This window comes from Urocampus carinirostris, chromosome 9 (assembly GCF_059441175.1).
Source record: "Urocampus carinirostris isolate Australia breed hairy pipefish chromosome 9, RoL_Ucar_1.0, whole genome shotgun sequence".
NCBI lineage: Eukaryota > Metazoa > Chordata > Actinopteri > Syngnathiformes > Syngnathidae > Urocampus > Urocampus carinirostris.
In genome coordinates, this window is record NC_142357.1 from 31,806,102 (window position 1) to 31,825,986 (window position 19,885).

Consider the following 19,885-nt stretch of genomic DNA (forward strand, 5'->3'; position numbering starts at 1 on the left):
CGTCTAGGGAGGAGCGCACGGTTCCAAGGGGACGGCCGGCGTGGGGGACACGCGACCGTTGGGCGAATTCCCAGCTACAGAGCTTTTGAAATCGCATCTGCTGGCTGACCCGACAGAAGACAGATCAAAGCGGGCCTGATTTTGAGCTTCGGCAGTTTTACTGTTGACTGACGTTTTAATTTTAGGCTATAAGTCGCTTTGTAGCATAAGTCAGTCTAGGCCATGAATACATAATTATATAAATGTCACTCGAGAAAGAGATTTTCACAAGCAGGATAAAATGAGGCTAGTTTTCTCGCCGTACCATAAGCTAATATTCAGCGTAAAAGTCATTTTTGAGGAAGAAAAACAACCTAGTTCCAGTGTAAAATATAACGCTAGTTTTTGGGATGGAAGACTGAGCTAGTTTTGCTAGCTAGTTTCGGTCTGACTAGAAAGTGGAGAAAGTTTTTGGGCAATTAAGAAAACAATGCGAGTTCTTGAATTGAATTGTCCTTATTATTAAAATGATCAAAACATAGTGAGCATTGTTTACAATTAGATACGATTGGTATAGTAGTAGTTCTGGGGATAATAGTTAATGTACGGCATTAAAAATGACCCTAGTTCTTGCAATTGAAAATGCGTAGAAGTTAGAGAAGGGTTTTTGGGGAAAGAAGATGCTATCTATCTGCAAAGAAGAACCCAATGTGACTTATTGAATCTGGTTCTTGCAATGAAGCTAATTTTGGTCATGAATGTTGATGCTAGTTTTGAGCAAAAAGGAACCCAGGTTTTGGTTAAGAAGGTACATTTGGAACAGAAGACCAAGCTTATTTTCTCGGAGAAGAGTTTTCATCAAAAATAAGAAGGCACTTTTGGTGTAGAAGATCAAAATACTTTTGGCGAAGAAGAAGCTAAATTTCGGTATGGAAGAAAATCGGGTGCCTGAAGACAATATAACTTCTTGCAATAGTCGAAGACCATGCTAACTTTTAGCATTAAATGCTAATTTTGGGCAAAGAAAAAGCCAAGATTGGGCAGAGAAGAAGCAGCTGGTTTTCTGTGAACACTGCCATGCTGGTTTTGTGACCAGGAGAAGACTAAGCTCGATTCCTCAGAGAAGAAGACAGTGATAGTTTTTAGCAGAGAAGAAGAACAAGAAACTTTTTGGCTAGAAGATTGAGATAGTTTTGATGAAGAAAACGAAAATGACAAAGCTAGTTTTTGGCGAAGAAGAATATGAGTTTCTTAGAGAAAAGGAGTCATAGAAGAAGACAAAGCTAGTCCGGACAAAAAAAGATGATACTATTTGTTGGAATTGAAGAATAGAAGAGGACAAAGCTAATTTGCAGCATAGAAGATGACGACAATAGTTTGTGGCGAAAAGAAAATGCTACTTGTTGGAATAGAACACAGGTGTCAAAGTGGCGGCCCGCGGGCCAGATCAGGCCCGCCAAGGAATTGAATCCGGCCCGCGAGACAACACTCAGAGAAGTGCAAGAGAAAAACAAGCTGCAGGTTGAAATATGTCAACCAGGTGTCTCGAACAAAGACACTGTACTTGTATTTATTTCTCTCTCTCTCTTTCTTTTTCTCCCACTCTGTCTCTGTCTCTTTCACTCTCTGTGTCTCTCTTTTTCTCTTCCTTTGTTGCTCTTTGTCTTTTTCTCTCTCTGTGTCTTTTTAACCTCTTTTGCTCTAACTTCCTTTTTTCCTTTTCTCTCTTTTCTCTTTCTCTCTTCCTATCCTTCGCGCTTTCTTTTCTCTTTTCTTTCCTTCTGTCTTTCTATTTCTCTTCGGATTTCTTTTTTCCTCTCCCTTTCTTTTCCCCCTCTCTCACAACTTTTTCTCTTTTGTTTCTCACGCTGTCTCCCTCTCTCTCTTTTTCTTTCTTTGTCCCACCCTCTCTCCTTTTCCCTCCCTCTTTCTCGTATTCTTTATCTCTCTTTTTCTTTCTCTTTAATCTACTAGTCCGGCCCCCGACAGAATGTTTGTTCTATCGTGTGGCCCCCGAGTTCAAATGAGTTTGACACCCCTGGAATAGAAGAAGACAAAGCAAACTTTCGCCATAGAAGACAACAATGCTAATTATTGGCAGAGAAGACGATGCTACTGTTTTGGATAGAAGATGCCGTAGCTAATTTTTGGCACAGAAGATGACAACACTAGTTTTAGACGAAAAAGACAATACTACTTTTTGACATTCAAAAATAAAACGCTAATTTTCGCCATAGAAGAAGACAGCGCTAGTTTTGGACAAAGACAAAACTAATTTAGAATGACAAAGCAAATTTTGGGCTTTAAAGAAGACAAAGCGAACTTTGCCAAAGAAGATAACAACGCTTAATTTTGGCAGAAAAGAACCTGCTACTCTTTGGAAAAGAAGAAGACAAAATATATATTTTTTGTAGAAGAAAAGTTTTTTGCCAAAGAATACAGCGCTATTTATAGCAGGGTTCTCCTAAGTGGTGCCCACAGTCACCAAGGTGCCCCTTAATGGCAGCTGAGGTGTGATTGTGATTTTCGCGTAAAATAATTCTTTTTTTAGTGGTGGACCGAGTATAGGGCAGCACGGCGGAACAGTGGTTAGCACGTGTGCGGCACAGTTCTGAGGTCATGAGATCGAGCCTCCTGTGTTGAGTTTGCATGTTCTCTCCGCGCTTGCATGGGTTTCCTCCCACATTCCAAAAACATGCATGTCAGGTTAATCAGACGATCCAAATTGTCCCTAGATGTGAATGAGCGAGCGAATTGTCTGTCCCTGTGTGCCCTGCGACTGGCTGGCAACTCTTTCAGGGTGTCCCCTTCCCACTGCCCGAAGATAGTTGGGATGGGCTCCACCATGGGCACCCCCGCGACCCTACTGAGTATAACCTGTGCATATAATGGATGAATGGATGGATGGACTGAGTCTATTTAACCCTACTTAAAATAATCAACCTGGTAATAACATAGTAATAACATAGTAACAACATGGTAATAACTTGATAAGTTGTTGTTTTAAAAATGCAAATGAAACTGGGCGTCTTATGCGCTAATTTGTCCCCAAAAGTAGCTTTCGGCTTAAAATAGGTAGGAGACCCCAGACTCATTGTGTCAGAGATGAAACAACATTTTCTAATAGGAGAAAAGTGTCATGATTGCTGATTCAGGGCACCTGTGACTGCCCAATTGGCGCCAACAGCCCTGAGCGCTGATTGGTTCAAAGACTCTTTTTAAACCCCCAAGAGGAAGCCGTCAGACCGTTTGCGAACCTATGCTCCCAGCTAGGCAAGCTCCATACCTTCCGACATTTTCCTGCCCTGTTTTCTCCTGCCTGATACCTGTTGCTGCCCTGCTCTTCCATCCCGACCATCGACCTGTTTTGCCCTGTTTCCTGCCTGATACCTGTTCCCGACCTCTTTTCCGGACTCGATACCGCCCTTGCTCTCCCGTCCCGGCTATCGACCAGTATCCCTGCTGCTTACGATTATCCTCGCTCGACACAGAAGTGCCACTTCCGCGTTCCTGCCACCTGCTACCCGTGTCTGTCGATCATCGGATCATGGAAGCAAGCACTGCTCTCTCTCTTTATGAATAAAACTGAGTAAACGAACGCTACTGGGTCCTGTCTCCGTTTCTGGCTTGTGAGAAAAAGATAACGCTAATTTCTGGCGTTGATGATGGTTATGCTAGTTTTCTGTTTCGACTGTAGAACATCCAATAAAGAGTAAGTAAACCCAAGAGTAATTTGATTGTACACTGTAGAAAAAAGAATGTTTTCATTTGTAGCTTACGATTTCATCAATTGCAGTGCGGATCCAAAGTTCTTTCGCTAATGTCCACTTTAAAAGAAACTAGCTAAAAATGTCTTTTCTTAGAACCCAGCTAAAGTCTTTTTTCATCTCACTTTACATCCACCATTTCCATCGGCTTCTCCTCCCCCCTGTCGAGAGCTAATCGGAACCCGTTGTGAGTATTTAAGCACCGATACCGAAGCTTGATTACATTTAGGGACCGCATACTAGCTCGAGACACAATGCACGTCGTGGCGAAGCCTCGTCCATCAAAAAGCTGTCAGCTTTTCAGACCGTCAGGAAGCTTGACAAGGTTGCGACGAGCGCCCGGGCACACAAACAGGCGCATTATGCAAATACGAGTGCAAATACGAGCGCACGGCGCCCAAAAAAATCCAACAAGCATCAAAGTAGAGCACACAAAGCAAAAAGCTTCAAAGTGTCCTCTCATCTCTTCTGCCTCAACTTATTTAACTCACTACACATAAACACACAAAACCATCCCCAAAAAGAATTAAGGAGGATTTTCCACCCAAAAAAGTACGTTTGTAAAATTTAATTAAAGCACAGAACTGGAAAAATGACTTAAAAAATGTATTTATTACACATTTATACACGAAAACTTGACATAGTTACTAATATTCAAACTAAGTAAAACGGAATAGTGGGAAAGAAGAAATAGTTTTGGGATTCGATGAATATATCAATCATTTGACGATCATTGGATGAATCTGTAAGGATCCGGAACAGGAGGAGAACCCAAATGCGTGACGTTTCTCACACAAGCTTTTATTTTACGGGAAATGGGGCAGGCATGCACGTTAATGCCAGTGATTCGGCGATCGCTGGGCGTGGAATGACAGGAAGCCAGAGGACGACGAGATTGATAACAATTGCACGAGCAGATATCGTACAGATGGGGTCGATACCGGACAGGATGGGACAGACAGGATTGATATAAAAACTGGATATCGAAATTAAACAGGACAAACTAGACGGGAACGAAACTGAAGAACAATATTAAACAGGACAAAATAGACCGAAACAATACCAGACAGGAAACACAAGCAGGAAACTGGACAGAGTCTAAACCCGCGTCTTGCGGGTGCAGATGTTCGTTGATGGACTGACAAAGGGAGAGTGAGAGCAGTGAGCTTAAACAGAAGAGAAACCAATCTGTCAACAGGCCGCAGCTGGCGCCACACATGCTTGGCCAATTGGGCGACATGGCAACCGTGACAGAATCTGATACACAAACATGCTTTTATTTCAGTCTCTCTCTCTCTTAACGTATTTTTAAATCGCCATTATAAGATGATGAATAAAATATAAATTAATTATCTTACTATTTAAATTAATTTTTATTGTACAGTGGAACCTCGGTTTTCGAACGCCTCTCAGTTCGAACAAATCGGTTCTTGACCAAAAATTTCGAGAAATTCTTGCTTCGCTTTTCGTTCAAAAAATCGGAGTTTGAACGCCGGTACGCTAAGGGTGATGCTGAGCGGCGTACGGGTGTATATTGCCCCCAACCCTCGTGAAGAACTGTCATGACGTGCGCGCGCACTTCTTTTTGCTTTCGCTTTAGATATCGGTGAACGGAGTGTTTTAGCCCCTAATTATGCCTCGGAAGAAGGTCGGTGCAAGCAGCAAAGTTGCTACAGGTGAAAAAAGAAGGGTAGTGCGTACAACTGTTGCATTTAAGAAAGAAATTATAGCAAAATATGAAGAAGGTGTGCGAGTTTCCCTTCTTTCGAGGGAATAGAGTATGGCTTCTGCAGACTTTCATAATTCTTTTCTTTATCCTTTAACCGCTCACAACTTTGTGGAGACCCGGGTGCTAAATGACGTGTAAACGACCTGATTTTTTTAGTTGTACACGTTCATGTTAGAGTAATCTTTCGTACGGAAGATTACGCTAACGCGAACGTACGATTAGCCTGGGTTAGCTTCATGTTTACGTTCATGGTTAGCTTTCAGGGTGTTGGAACGAATTAAAACGATTTTACATTACTTTTGATGGGAAAAACGATTTTCGGTGATCGAACAAATCGGTTTTCGAACAGGGTTCTGGAACGGATTATGGTCGAGACCCGAGGTTCCACTGTATAAGGAAAAGCATACAATATCCTTTATAAGGAGACAAAAAAGATCAATAATTTCGAAATAATTTGCAAGAATATTACCTGCTTATACGTAATCTACGGAACTTTTTTTGAAATATCTATCCGTCTATCCATTTATCTTTCTGTCAATTTCTAGATCTCTCTCTCTCTCTCTCTCTCTCTCTCTCTCTCTCTCTCTCTCTCTCTCTCTCTCTCTCTCTCTATCTATCTATCTATCTATCTATCTATCTATCTATCTATCTATCCATCTATCCATCTATCTATCTATCTATCTATCTATCTATCTATCTATCTATCTATCCATCCATCTATCTATCTACCGAAGTCATATCCACTTAGTGGGAAGTAGTCAGAGTCAAGAACACACTCACATTCACCAAAAATTCATTCCACTTCGCTCTTCCCAACCTGACCAAAACATTAGGCCAACAGGCCAATTTATTTTTATCATTTATCATGATTTTTTCCAATAATTACAAATACAACACTCATATCTTTAGAGCGCATCGTTGTTGGCTCCGAGTGCCTGCATATCACAATCAGTGATTTCGATACGATTGATCAATAATCATTTGTCCATTGATCGATATATCTTATAAACTAAACTTGCTTTCTTTGACTCCCTAAATTAAAAAACAGAACGGATAAAGTAATGATGATCAACTAATACGATTTTTTTTTACTTAAGAATACAAAAAAACATGTGGTTTTTTTTTCAAAATAAAACAAATTTATCCTTCAAAAATATTTTAATGGGACAAAAAAATAAAATAATCTGTAAAAATAACATCTGAATTTGTTTAAAGAATTAATAAAGATCATGTATTTTTAGACTTATAATTGATCACATATTTTTTACAGTTTGCTTCACATAAATACAAATACGAAACATTAACTCATTAGAACCAAAATAAAATATTAGTGTTTGGGAATAGCGCCATGTACGGCTAAATACGTCAAACCTATGGTGTAGATGAGCAATGACTAAATATGAATAGCAAAAACTTCTTAAAGTGACATCGCAGTGCATCACTCTTTTGAGAAGCCCCCCCAATGTTTGTAAACAAACATTTTCACCGATGAAATATTTCCACCTTCATATTCACGTGCCACTTAATAATCCAGTGCACTAAGTGGAAAAATGCCCGTGACACCATTACCATTCGAGAGGCCGACGTTGAGATTTGAGCATGTGCATTATTTACGTGACAAGGATACCGTTTTTCTTTTCTTTTTTTTCTATAAAGCTGCGTGACCTTTACTTATCTGCGGAATTCTCGACATTTGGCCGACACGAGTTGGCTACTCACGCTTGGCGGGGAGTCCGTAGCCGCAAGTGACCTTTGCTTGTCCGGTATGGCAACCGTGAAGGGCAGCGCACTCCTTCTTTAAGAGGGGCCCCGCCGCACGGTGGATGGCTCCATCAACTTTGGGGGATAAACAAACAAAAGGAAGGGTTTAGAATCAGACCAGGGTTGGGTAGGGTTATTCTAACTTGATTACTTTCAATGACTTTTGGATTACTCCAATACCAAATATGCTAATAAACGACAAAAGAAACTAAATATGAATAAAATGACAAAATTTTGTGCAGGCTTGAAGAGTAACGGAATACATGGAACGGCAAAAATGATGTTGGCAAGCTGTTTGGATTTATCTTAAACCCAGGTCTTGCGGGGGCAGAGATTTGTTGATGGACTGACAAAGGGTGATTGAGAGCACTGAGCTTAAATAGAAGGGAAGCCAATCTGTCAACAAGCCGCAGCTGGCGCCACACGGGCGGGGCTAATTGGGTGCCATGGCAACCGTAACAGAATCTGATACACAAACAGGCTTTTATTTCAGTCTCTCTTTTTTAAAACATAACATATTTATAAATCACCATTATACGATGATAGATAAATGATAAATTAATGATCTTAATAATTAATTGTATTATTATTGCATAAGAAAAAGGATAAAATATCCCTTTTAATGAGACAATTTCTAGATCTATCTATCTATATATCTATTTATCTATCTATCTCTCTATCTATCTATCAATTTCTAGATCTATCTATTAATTTTTAGATCCATCTATTAATTTCTAGTTCTATCTATCTTAAAGGTCAATTATTTTGAAATAATTTGCAGAAATACATCTAAGGAACTTTTTTTGGATGTAAAATGTTATCAAATATCTATCTCTCTATCTCTCTATCTATCTCTCTATCTCTCTATCTATCTATCTATCTATCTATCTATCACAGCACATGTTTATTGAAGGTATTGTTGGATACATGAATCAAAACATGACACAAAAAAAAAACTAATGCTGAGAGTGAGCATGGCCAAATATGGTCACCTTACGCCCCCTCCCCTAAGAAAATTTGACAAATCTGTTTCTGCCAACCTTTGCTTAAAGGTTTGCACCGTATTTGCACTATTAACCCAGTCAGGCAAAAAAATCCACATTTTTGGTATCCTGAAAGAAATAAAGTTTCCATGCAAGTTGCTGGTAGGTCTAGGCACCCGTAACTTATATCTGTGACCACGTAAACCATCAACACGACAGAACTCAAAACATTGATCAAAAGGCACATCGATCATTCCATGCAGTACTTTGAACACAAAAATTAAATCAAAACGAATTCTGCGGAGCTCCAAAAAGTCCAAGTTCAGTCTTTGTAGTCTTTCCGGATATGACAAGTTGTGCATCCCAGGTATCCGCTTCGTATACCGACGTTGAACTCCTTCCAGTAGGTTAATGTCCTTGAGTAAGTAAGGGTTCCACACAACGCTATTATATTCTAACCCGGGTCTAACATATCTATCTATCTATCTATCTATCTATCTATCTATCTATCTATCTATCTATCTATCTATCTATCTATCTATCTATCTATCTATCTATCTATCTATCTACCGAAGTCATATCCACTTAGTGGGAAGTAGTCAGAGTCAAGAACACACTCACATTCACCAAAAATTAATTCCACTTCGCTCTTCCCAATCTGATCAAAACATTAGGCCAACAGGCCAATTTATTTTGATCATTTATCATGATTTTTTCCAAAAATTACAAATACAACACTCGAATCTTTAGAGTGCATCGTTGTTGGCTCCGAGTGCGTGCATATCACAATCAGTGATTGCGATACGATTGATCAATAATCATTTGTCCATTGATCGATATATCTTATAAACTTGCTTTCTTTCACTCCCTAAATTAAAAAACAGAACAGATAAAGTAATAATGATCAACTAATACGATTTTTTTGACTTAAGAAAACAAAAAAAATAGAGACCCGGGTGCTAAATGACGTGTAAACGACCTGATTTTTTTAGTTGTACACCTTCATGTTAGAGTTATCTTTCGTACGGAAGATTACGCTAACGCGAACGTACGATTAGCCTGGGTTAGCTTCATGTTTACGTTCATGGTAAGCTTTCAGGGTGTTGGAACGAATTAAAATGATTTTACATTACTTTTGATGGGAAAAACGATTTTCGGTGATCGAACAAATCGGTTTTCGAACAGGGTTCTGGAACGGATTATGGTCGAGAACCGAGGTTCCACTGTATAAGGAAAAGCATACAATATCCTTTATAATGAGACAAAAAAGATCAATAATTTCGAAATAATTTGCAAGAATATTACCTGCATATACGGAATCTATGGAACTGTTTTTGAAATATCTATCCGTCTATCCATCTGTCTATCCATTTATCTTTCTGTCAATTTCTAGATCTATCTATCTATCTATCTATCTATCTATCTATCTATCTATCTATCTATCTATCTATCTATCTATTCAACCATCTATTCAACCATCTATCTATCTATCTATCTATCTATCTATCTATTCAACCATCTATTCAACCATCTATCTATCTATCTATCTATCTATCTATCTATCTATCTATCTATCTATCTATCTATCTCTCTATCTATCTATCGATCTCTCTGTCTCTCTCTCTCTCTCTCTCTCTCTCTCTCCCTATCTATCAATTTCTAGATCTATCTATTAATTGTCAACAGTTTGGACTTATTTTCATTTTGTTTCTGTCACATTTTATGTTAGTTTTGCCGGAGATCAAAGAGATCAAAGCCAGGAGAGAAAGCTTACCACGTGTTGTGAGTCATAATTTTATTCATATTTAGTTTCTTTTGTCTTTTATTAGCATATTTGGTATTGGAATAATCCAAAAGTAATTGAAAGTAACCCTGTGGATCACTTATTTAGTGCCAGTAAATCACGGCAAAGTATTTAGTACTTTGGTTTTGTTTGGATACGCTGCAATCTAGAAGTCAAATGCAGCATTTCAGCATAGACATTAATATTTTTTAGTGGCAGTAGCAAATTGGAGAACTCCAAAGGTTGTTGATGTAAAGTGTAATTTATTAGAATTCTTTGCTTTTTAATTTTTGCTTATAGTGTACTCAATATTTAATGATTAAAAGCCTGTGCATTCACAATAATTTATCCTTAAATATATTATGTTGGAGTTTATCAATATGCCTAACAAATAAATGAAGAAAAATACTGTTAATTAAATCATTATTAGGTATATGTTGGAATTTTGATTTTTAACCACAATTTAAGTACAGGGTATTTAACTTTGGGGGATGAATTGAACTGCACTACCGCAGTACAGTGATACTTGATAGTAAAAACATTGGCAATCAAAAAAAGACTAGAATTGAGTCTGTGTTTACTTTTGTATCAGATATTTTAATTTAGATAAAATGTATTTGATGTATTGAGACAATTTGACAAATTCAATTCCACCAATTAGGAATCTCTTTTGAATGCTAGACTGCTATTGGATCTCCATTTTTTGTGGTGGGTAGATCATTTTGACATGGTCATTTTGTAAGTGACTCGGATGGTGAATAGTCCTTTTGTTGGTGCTGCTAAACCTGGGTATACTCTAATCCTTTGCTACTCCACACTTCATAATTTGCAGCCCCAGTTAATCACAAATTGGAAAACATTCCAGGATCCGTTATCCCTGATCCCATATTGCTTCAAGTGCAGCCAGCAGAGCATGTTTTGTTGGACCTGGCGACTCTTTTTTGCTATTCTGTCCAACAAAAAATGAAATGCACTTGTGCAGCCGCAATCTATTATCCCCATTTATCTATTGATGAGACTAAGGTTCAGCAGAGTTTGTCAGGCCAGAAGACTCTTTTTATGCCTAAAATTAACTGCATTTGAGCAGCGGCAATCCAGTATCCCCAATCTCATATTTTTTTAATCATGTTCAAAAAATGGTGAACTGCACTCATGCCGCCTCGATCCATTATCCTTTATCACAGTATCCGGCAGAGCGCACTTTCATCCGGCCTAGTGTTTTCATTTATTATTTGTTAATAAAGGAGCTGCACTCATGCGGGTGCAATCCATTCTAAAAGATTGCATGTTGCTTCAAGCAGGGACAGGCAGAGTGCACTTGTCAGGCCTGGCAGGTCTTTTTTTGCCTTTATTTACAGCTAAGATGAACTGCATTGGTGTGGCCGCTATCCATTATCTTCAATCTATAATGCTGCAAACGAGGATTGGCAAAGAGGACTTTTGTAAGAAGGAGTGCCGTTGTGATCCGCCTGAAATAAAATGCACAATGATGGCAACAGCCATTATTCCTGGTTTATTATTACGAATAGTAGGGACGGGCAAAGTGTGTTATTTTTTCCAGGTCAGGTCGCTGAAACATGCCATTGTGATCCTCCCAAAATTAACTGTACTGTTTTGGCTGTGTTCTTTTTGCCTTTACTGTGTTCCCCCTTAAATGATCTGCACTTGTGCAATTGTGATCATTTATCCCCTCTTATAATGCTGCAACACACAGTAATGGGCACAATCCATTATCTTGGATGCATTATTGCTGAGAGCAGTTGCCGGCAAAGCACTTTTTCTTCAGGTCAGCTCCTAAAGCGGGCAATTGTGGTCCTCCTAAAATAAACTTCACTGTTTGGCTGCAATCATTTATCTCAAGTCAACGATTGCGGAGGCCAAGAGAGATGATTTGAGTCATGTGTGGTTTTTTTTTTCTGTTCTTTCTACCTATAAAGAACTGAACTGTTTTGCCTGGGATCAGTAATCCCTGCCATCATTGTCATTTTATTTCAGGAGGGTCACAACGGCACACCACCCGACAAAAGTGCCCCAGCTGGTCCTCGCTTGCAGCAATATAAGATCGGAGATAATGGATAGCGGCCAGCAGAGCATTTTATTTTCAGTTTACATCACTCAAACATCCTATATTAGCTCGCCTAAAATAAAACAGCAAGGTTTTTGCTGTGATCCATTATCCCTGGTTGACCAAGAGAGCAAATTTGTGCCATGCTATATTGGCTCACCTAAAATAAAACAGCAAGTTTTTGGCTGTGATCCTTTATCCCTGGTTGACCAAGAGAGCAAATTTGTGTAATGCTATATTGGCTCACCTAAAATAAAACAGCAAGGTTTTGGCTGTGATCCATTATCCATGGTTGACCAAGAGAGCAAATTTGTATCATGCTTGGTGCCTCTATTTTCCATTTTGTATGACTGAAATAAACAGCACCTACGCGGCCGTGATCCATCATCGGAACTATTGACTATTGCTGCGAATTGGGAGCAGCAGAGCACATGTTATAAATAAGGGTAGGCTACGAAGACGGATTTTCGCATATCGCACAAGGTGTTGGTCCCTATTAAGCGTGACAAAGAGGGAATAACAGTCAAATAATGTCAAATTTCGCGCCTTTTACAGGTGTTAACCTTCAACCTCCCAGCTTTAATTCCACTTTGCTTTTAAAGAGCAGAAGCATCTGGACGACTCGGTGTCAGTCTGCTTAATGGATTTGGGGGCCGATGCCTTGCTTAATTGCGCCGTTTAATGTGTTATTAAGGACTCAGCTGACTTTGACTTTTTGCTCAATTAGTCTTTGGTAATGACATTTTCATAAATCTACATAATATTCGGGGGCGTCTGTCTTTAAAGATTTAAGACCATGAACGTGATCAGAAAAAATGAGTGTTATATCTGTAAGATATATTTTTCAGACTGAAACCGATACTAAACTCTAAAAGCAAAAAAAATTAAACAGTCAAAAACATATACATATATGTCATTTTACTTGTATTTTTAAAAGGATATTAATGCGATACGACAAATACATATATTTCTCTCCCCATTCCAAACATTTTAATAAAAACCTTATAAATTCCACAATATTTAACAGAAAAAAACATGATTGAAATGCAAAATAATGTGATATTCATCTAATTTGTATTTCCTAGCTGTTAAACAGACACACAAAGGTAGCCAACACTGCTTTCAGCCACTGTCGTGAGTCCCATACCAAGGATATTCCACAATTGTTCAAACCAATACTATGACCGATACCCGACACGATACTTGATCTGATACCACTAGTGCAGGGGTCGGGAACCTTTTTGACTCAAAGAGCCATAAAAGCAAAATATATCAATTTTATTTTGGGAAAGAGCCACACCATATATTATGAGACAAATTTACTAAATTGCTAAACCCGCGCCCCAGACAAAAGCTTAGTCTTCAGCACATTTACTTTTGATGATTTGATAAAAATTATGAAAAGAGAATAATGCCAGAGCCTGTGTCCCAAAATCAACAACCATACCACTTTAAACTTGTCTCTTTCTTGCAATTACTCAAGATCGGTTAAACTCATTTTGACCCTTTTTTTCATACATATTGGTTTCAAAACCAGATGTAAGCAGTTATTTTGTAAACACGTCACAACATTCTGCAAACAGGGAGACTGATGTACTTATCTATGGCGCAGACGGTGTAGGGCGAGAGATGGGAGGGAGTGCTTGCACTTTTTGCATAGCTCCACCCATCCCTCCCACTCACCCAATCAAAAAACTTTAAGTTCTCTTCCGGTGTTTTGGCATATTCATAGTTTGTTCTGTGGATTCATCGTAAGGTATCTGAACACTGAAGACAGATAATATAGTGATGTTTTATATAACGGATTATTTAGCGTTGTACAGCCAGAACAAGGTTTTTTTTTTTGTGTGACACCTTGACTGTAAATTGTAGTGAAAAACGTGCCCTATATATACTGCGAAGTACTACTCCACTCTTAACCTTGGTGTGGCTCTGTGTATATCTGAACAGGATTTATAGCTTATGTTTTGGACGAGATGGAGAAAATTTGCATGCAATCAAATTTGTCTCTGAGCCACAGGTACGCATAGAAAGAGCCATATATGGCTCGCGAGCCATAGGTTCCCGACCCCTGCACTAGTGCATATCATCATTGTAATGGGAAAAAAACGCAAATACATTAGCAGCTATGTTCACAATCATTGAGTAGTTAAGGTCCTTGAAACTGGGCTTACTTCGCATGAACTGGTAACGGGCTAAAGCAAAGCTAGCTGTGTAAGCAATAGCATTCGCTAATGTGGCTAGAGATTGCATAAAACGGAAATATGCACTAAATCCAAGCCAGGGATTGTTCCAACAGAATAGAATTGGCCCAAGAGACGTTGCGATAATCTTTCAATTCTTCAATTCACCATCTTGTTCGAAACTATAACGATCTAATCTTACAAAAAAACGTCTACAAAAACTGTATCATTTTGCGGGGTGCATTACTAGATGCTAATTTGATTGTACCGTGCTAAGGACGAGGTCACATGACAGGAGCGTGCATGATTACATTGATATTCCATTAGCAAAGGCCAACAGTTAACTCAGTTAACTACCTTCTCGGTGAACGCGCCACGTCGGAGGACGACGAAAAAGAAAATCTACGTTTCACTCCGTCCTTTAGCTTTGCCTGTTAATTTACCTTTTGTGCTTTTGCGCACAGGCCGGATTATCGTCATTAGGTCTTTAGATGTTAGAATTAAAACAGTAATGTTCCTGGAAACCTGAATTAAGGATTTGCTAGTGTTTAGAAGAGAAAATGTTCAATAGCATGAATGTAGTTTTTGTCTACAAGTTGAATTGAATTGTCTTTATGGTCATTGATATCATCGTTGTGAAACATTGTATTCAATGAGATTAGACATGGCACTCCAGGGTAAACATGTAATAAAGACTTTGAAAAAAAAAACGATTGGGGTGACTAGGCAATACCATTTACATATTAAAACCCTTAATGTCCCTGTAAAATTCAATATTCCAATCCAAGACGCTCCCAAACTAAAATGAATGCTGTTCTTAAACCACTTAGAGAATATGGACGGTTTCGGTCTCTTTGTCCCAAACTGAAATAATTACTGCAAGTACTACTAATGTTGAGTAATCTGAGTTGAAACACACAGTAATGGAATGATTTTATTCTCGCCTGAGTATTTTGGGGGAATTAAATGCCGGCAATTGAGTGTAACATGTACATCTTATTCAAGTCAAGTCATGTTTATTTGTATAGACCATAATCAAAAGGAGTCTCAAAGACCCGCACAGACCACAGACTATTATTACACCATCCCCTGATCTAAAACCTAAAAGAGGGCAAGGAAAAACTGAAAAACCTCAACATGAGGAAAATGAAGAAATATTGAGAAGGGACCGCACAGGAGGTAATAGCTTGAAGCCTTACCTGGTACCTTATCAAATTTGAACACAATGTGAAAAACTCAACATTGTATTTTACAATTTTTCCAAGGGTAGGTTTAGGCATTTCCAAAACTAGCCATTTGGGGAGAAGCGGTCACAGCCCTCAAGACTCTGCAAACGTGTACTTTACTTTGGCCATTTTCTTCGACATTATGTAAGAGTTGTAAATGTTTAACTTCTCCTTCCAGAAGTCAAATAATTGATTGTGCTTGCTTGCGCTTAATGGTAATAACTTGCGCATAAAAATGAATCACAGATTGTCTTGCACATGTTATATTTGGCTGTGATTTAAATACAACCCTGGAAAATGGGCTAAAATTATGCTTGGATTTTCATTGGCCAACCAATTTGTCAATCATGATTCAATTTGGATACTACTGGCTGAAGATATTATGTTAGTTATGAGCGAAAATTGTTATTTATTCCGGAAACCTTGCAGACCTGACTAAAGAAATATCGTATATTTTTAATCAGCCGCAAAACTTCCAACAGGCACATTCTCCCATGAGTGGTTTCCTCGACAAAATCCGGGATTAAGTGACATCTGCCATTGAGAGAAAATCTTCTCCGACAAAGTTCATTCTGGAGCTGAATGACTTCTAAAGGCCATGTGACACCAAAGCCTTCATCCACGCTAAATCGCCCCGACATGCCATCCGTGTATTGTTGTCCTTTGTGGGGCTTTAGCCTCGACGGGAGAAAGTCTACAAACACCGCGACATATAATCTTCCGGTTTTACAAAATACAATGTCTAGTTTTCCGTTTGATTTGTGAGCAAACATCGCGGTTCACTTTTAAATGAATAAAAACCAAACAACTACAAACAACTTACAAACCTTGTACAAATGCATGCTAGCTTAATGCTAACAAACCATATAAATCCAAGAAACCGGCTAACAAAACAGATTCACAGTGTAAAATTAGCAACTCTTTTTTTGAACGAATGAAAACAAAACAAAAATTTGAAAAACCCTAAAACCATTTTAGCCTCGGAGACAATTTTTCTTTATCTCTAACGCTACAAAATCCCATAGACCGGCTAGCAAATCAGATTTACTGCGTCAAGCAAGCAACTCCAAACACGGCAGCACATAATCTGCCGGATTTATAAAATACAATATCTCATTCGGTTGATTTTCGGTTTGATTTGTGAGTAAAACATTGTGGTTCACTTTTGAATCAATAAAAACAAAACAACTAGAAATAACCTACATACCCTCTTAGCCTCGGAGAGAAGATTGCTAGCTTAATGCTAACAAAACATGCAATACCCCATAGACCGGCTAACGAATCAGATTCACTGTGTTATGTAAGCAACTCCAAAATACAATTTCTCATTCAGTTGATTTTTTTTTTTTTTGTTGGATTCGTGAGCAAACAATTGAGATAAATGCAAAAACAAACAAGTATAAATATTAACTTTCTTTGCCTCGGAGAAATGATTCCTAGCTTAATGCTAACAAGCCAGACAAAATATCATAGAAAGGCTAACAGAACAGTTTCTTCTATTGACTAAGCAACAAATATTATCGTTGAGGAAAATGAAACCCCTAAAAGTGTACTCTTCTTAACAAATAGACAAGATATTATACTTTTTTTAAAGATTCAAAGACGGTTCGATCAGAAACAGCGGGGAAAAAAAAATCTATTCAGTTGAGTGATTTGATTCTTTATCGTACTGCTCATTCCTTGGGAAAATAATGCAGTTTTAGCTATTATTGTGATTTTAATATATAGATGAGTACATAGATATGTACAGTAAGAGATATCCATCCAACTACTGTATCAACAATATGGTACATATATATATTTTTATTTAATATATTCCAAAGTGATAAACAGTAAACAGTCTGTTTTTATTTCTTATATTAAAAATGTGACTTTCCGGTTCATATCCTAAATATTTTGTTGTTCCCTTTTGTAACTCAGTGGTTGATGCAGGTTTTTGTTTTGGTACTGTGCCAAAAAAACTTCATTCATTCAATTATTATCCTGGAAAATGTCATGTCCAGCATGGTCGCCGTGGTGACCGGCTGGCCCCGCCCCCTTGGCACCGGCTGTAGCAGATCGTCTAATTTGCGTGTGTGCTTCTTAAAGGCGGGTTTTGGGGATTGCCGGTTGCTGGTTCATTGCGTTTTCTGTTCTGCATTAATCTGTTCTGTTTGACTTGTGGAATCCTGTGTTTGCCTCTTCTGAGTAAAAGCCTGTTTTGTGAGTATTCCTAGTCTGAGTTCCTGTTTGCCTGTAAGCCTGTTTTTGTTTTTGTTTCTGTCCCTGAGTGTTGGATGACTTTTATTTCCTTAATAAAAGTAACTGGTCGTTACGCAATTGAGTTCATCCTTCCTGCCTCCTGCCTCCGATCTGGTCCGTTCTCGTGACAGAAAAGTTATATTTGGTTGAACATTTCACTTCTACTCCCAGGGGTATTTTCTTCATCTTTATAAACCCCATCGCTTTAGTTTGTAAAAATCCTTGTGTATCACTTCCTGTTGGATTATATAATAATTGATACTACTTTCAGATCGATGCACATAGATAACTCTTGATTAGTAGTAGATTGAATCTGTCACGATTACCTATTGCCCTCACCTGTGCCCGCTCGTTTGGGATCAGCTGTTGCTCATTGCGTGATTGGTTTCCCTCCTATGTGAACTCAGCACTCGGTTCACTCCTTGTCAGTCCGTCAACAAACCTCTGCACTTGCAAGGCAAGTATTTTGACTCTATCCCGTCCTGTCCGGTATCCTGCCCGTGTATCTAGTATCCAGTATTGAATCCGTCGGTCCCGTCCTGTCCGGAATCTTACTCGTGCATCCTGTATCCTGTATCGATCCCGTCTCTTCCGTCCTATCCGGTATCAAATATCCGGTATCGATCGCATTCTGTCCGGTATCCTGATCGTGTATCCGGTATTAATCCTGTCTGTCCCGTCCTGTCCAGTATCCCGCAAGTGTATCCAGTATCCTGTACTGATCCTGCCTGTCCAGTCCTGTCCGGTATCCCACTCGTGTATCCAGTATCCGGTATCTATTCCGTCCTGTCCAGTATCTTGCTCTTGCATGCTGTATCGGGTATCGATCCCGTCTGTCCCGTCCTCATCTGTATCTTAGTTGGGTATTCCGTATCTGGTATTGATCATGCCTGTCCCGTCCTCACCTGTATCCGGTATTGATCCCGTCTGCCCCATCTTGTCCAATATCCTGCTCGTGTATCTAGTATCCGGTATCGAATCCGTCTGTCCCGTCCTTGCTGGGATCTTGCTCATGTGTCCAGTATCCGGTATTGATCCCGTCTGTCCCTTCCTGTCCCGTATCTTACTTGTGCATCCTATCTGTCTGTCGCGTCCTATCCAGTACCCAGTATCCGGTATCGATCACATCCAGTCCGGTATCCTGCTCGTGTATCCGGTATCAATCCTGTTTGTCCCGTCCTGTCCGGTATCCTGCTCGTGTATCCAGTATCCTCTACTGATCTCGTCTGTCTCATCCTGTCCGGTATCCCGCTCGTGTATCCAGTATCCAGCATTGGTCCTGTCCTGTCCGGTATCTTGCTCATGCATCCTGTATTTGGTATCAATGCCGTCTGTAACGTTCTCATCTGTATCTTGCTTGTGTATTGTGTATCCGGTATCGATCCTGACTGTCCCGTCCTCACCTGTATCCGGTATTGATCCCGTCCGTCCCTTCCTGTCCAGTATCCTGCTCGTGTATTTGGCCCGCTTCTTCTGCCCAGTGATCGCCGAATCACTGGCGTTTGTGTTCCCGCGCATTCCTGCCCCGCTTCCGTAAAATAAAGCTTGGTATGAAAATGTTACGCGTTTGGGTCTACCGTCTGTTCGGGTTCTGACAGATGCCACAAACAAATCAAAATCCCTCTAACAGAGATTTTTAATAAATACGTTTAAACTGATAAATAACCCTTGGATAGTAATTAATACTGATACCAAACATTGATACTCCAAGCACATACTATTCACTCTCAGACTGATTTTCAATTCATCAATACTGTTAAAATTGGTAAACAACACTTGATTAGTAATTGATACCGATACCAGACATTGACACCACAAGCACATATGATTTTCTTCTATTCTTTACAGTTTTACAAATAAATATTGTTATACTGATAAATAACTCCTGAATAGTAGTTGATACCAATAGCAGACGTCAATACAAGCACACAAAATTCACTCTCCTAGACTGATTTTATTTTATTTTAAATAAATAGCTTTAACTTCCTAAAAAATATACATTTTATTAAATGTCCATTCACTTATGTCTCTAGAACAATATTTTCCTTAGAATCATATAGGACCAATGTTGTTTTTCTCTATTTCCCAAGTCCTACTGGGAAAAAGGCTACAAGAGGGCAGCCGATAGTGGCATAGGCGGGGTATGATATCTTAAAATGAGGCTAGTA

General features: G+C 39.1%; 1 protein-coding gene across 2 annotated transcripts in view; it reads right to left on the bottom strand.

Annotated features, from left to right (window-relative positions):
- The window catches only part of macrod1 (mono-ADP ribosylhydrolase 1), a 381,584-nt gene that overhangs the window by 77,193 nt on the left and 284,506 nt on the right, over window positions 1-19,885 (bottom strand). For both annotated transcript variants that reach the window (XM_088343515.1, XM_088343514.1), the window contains one exon: window positions 7,195-7,311. In XM_088343515.1, the coding sequence (XP_088199641.1) occupies window positions 7,195-7,311 (117 nt within the window). The remainder of the gene's footprint in view (window positions 1-7,194; window positions 7,312-19,885) is intronic.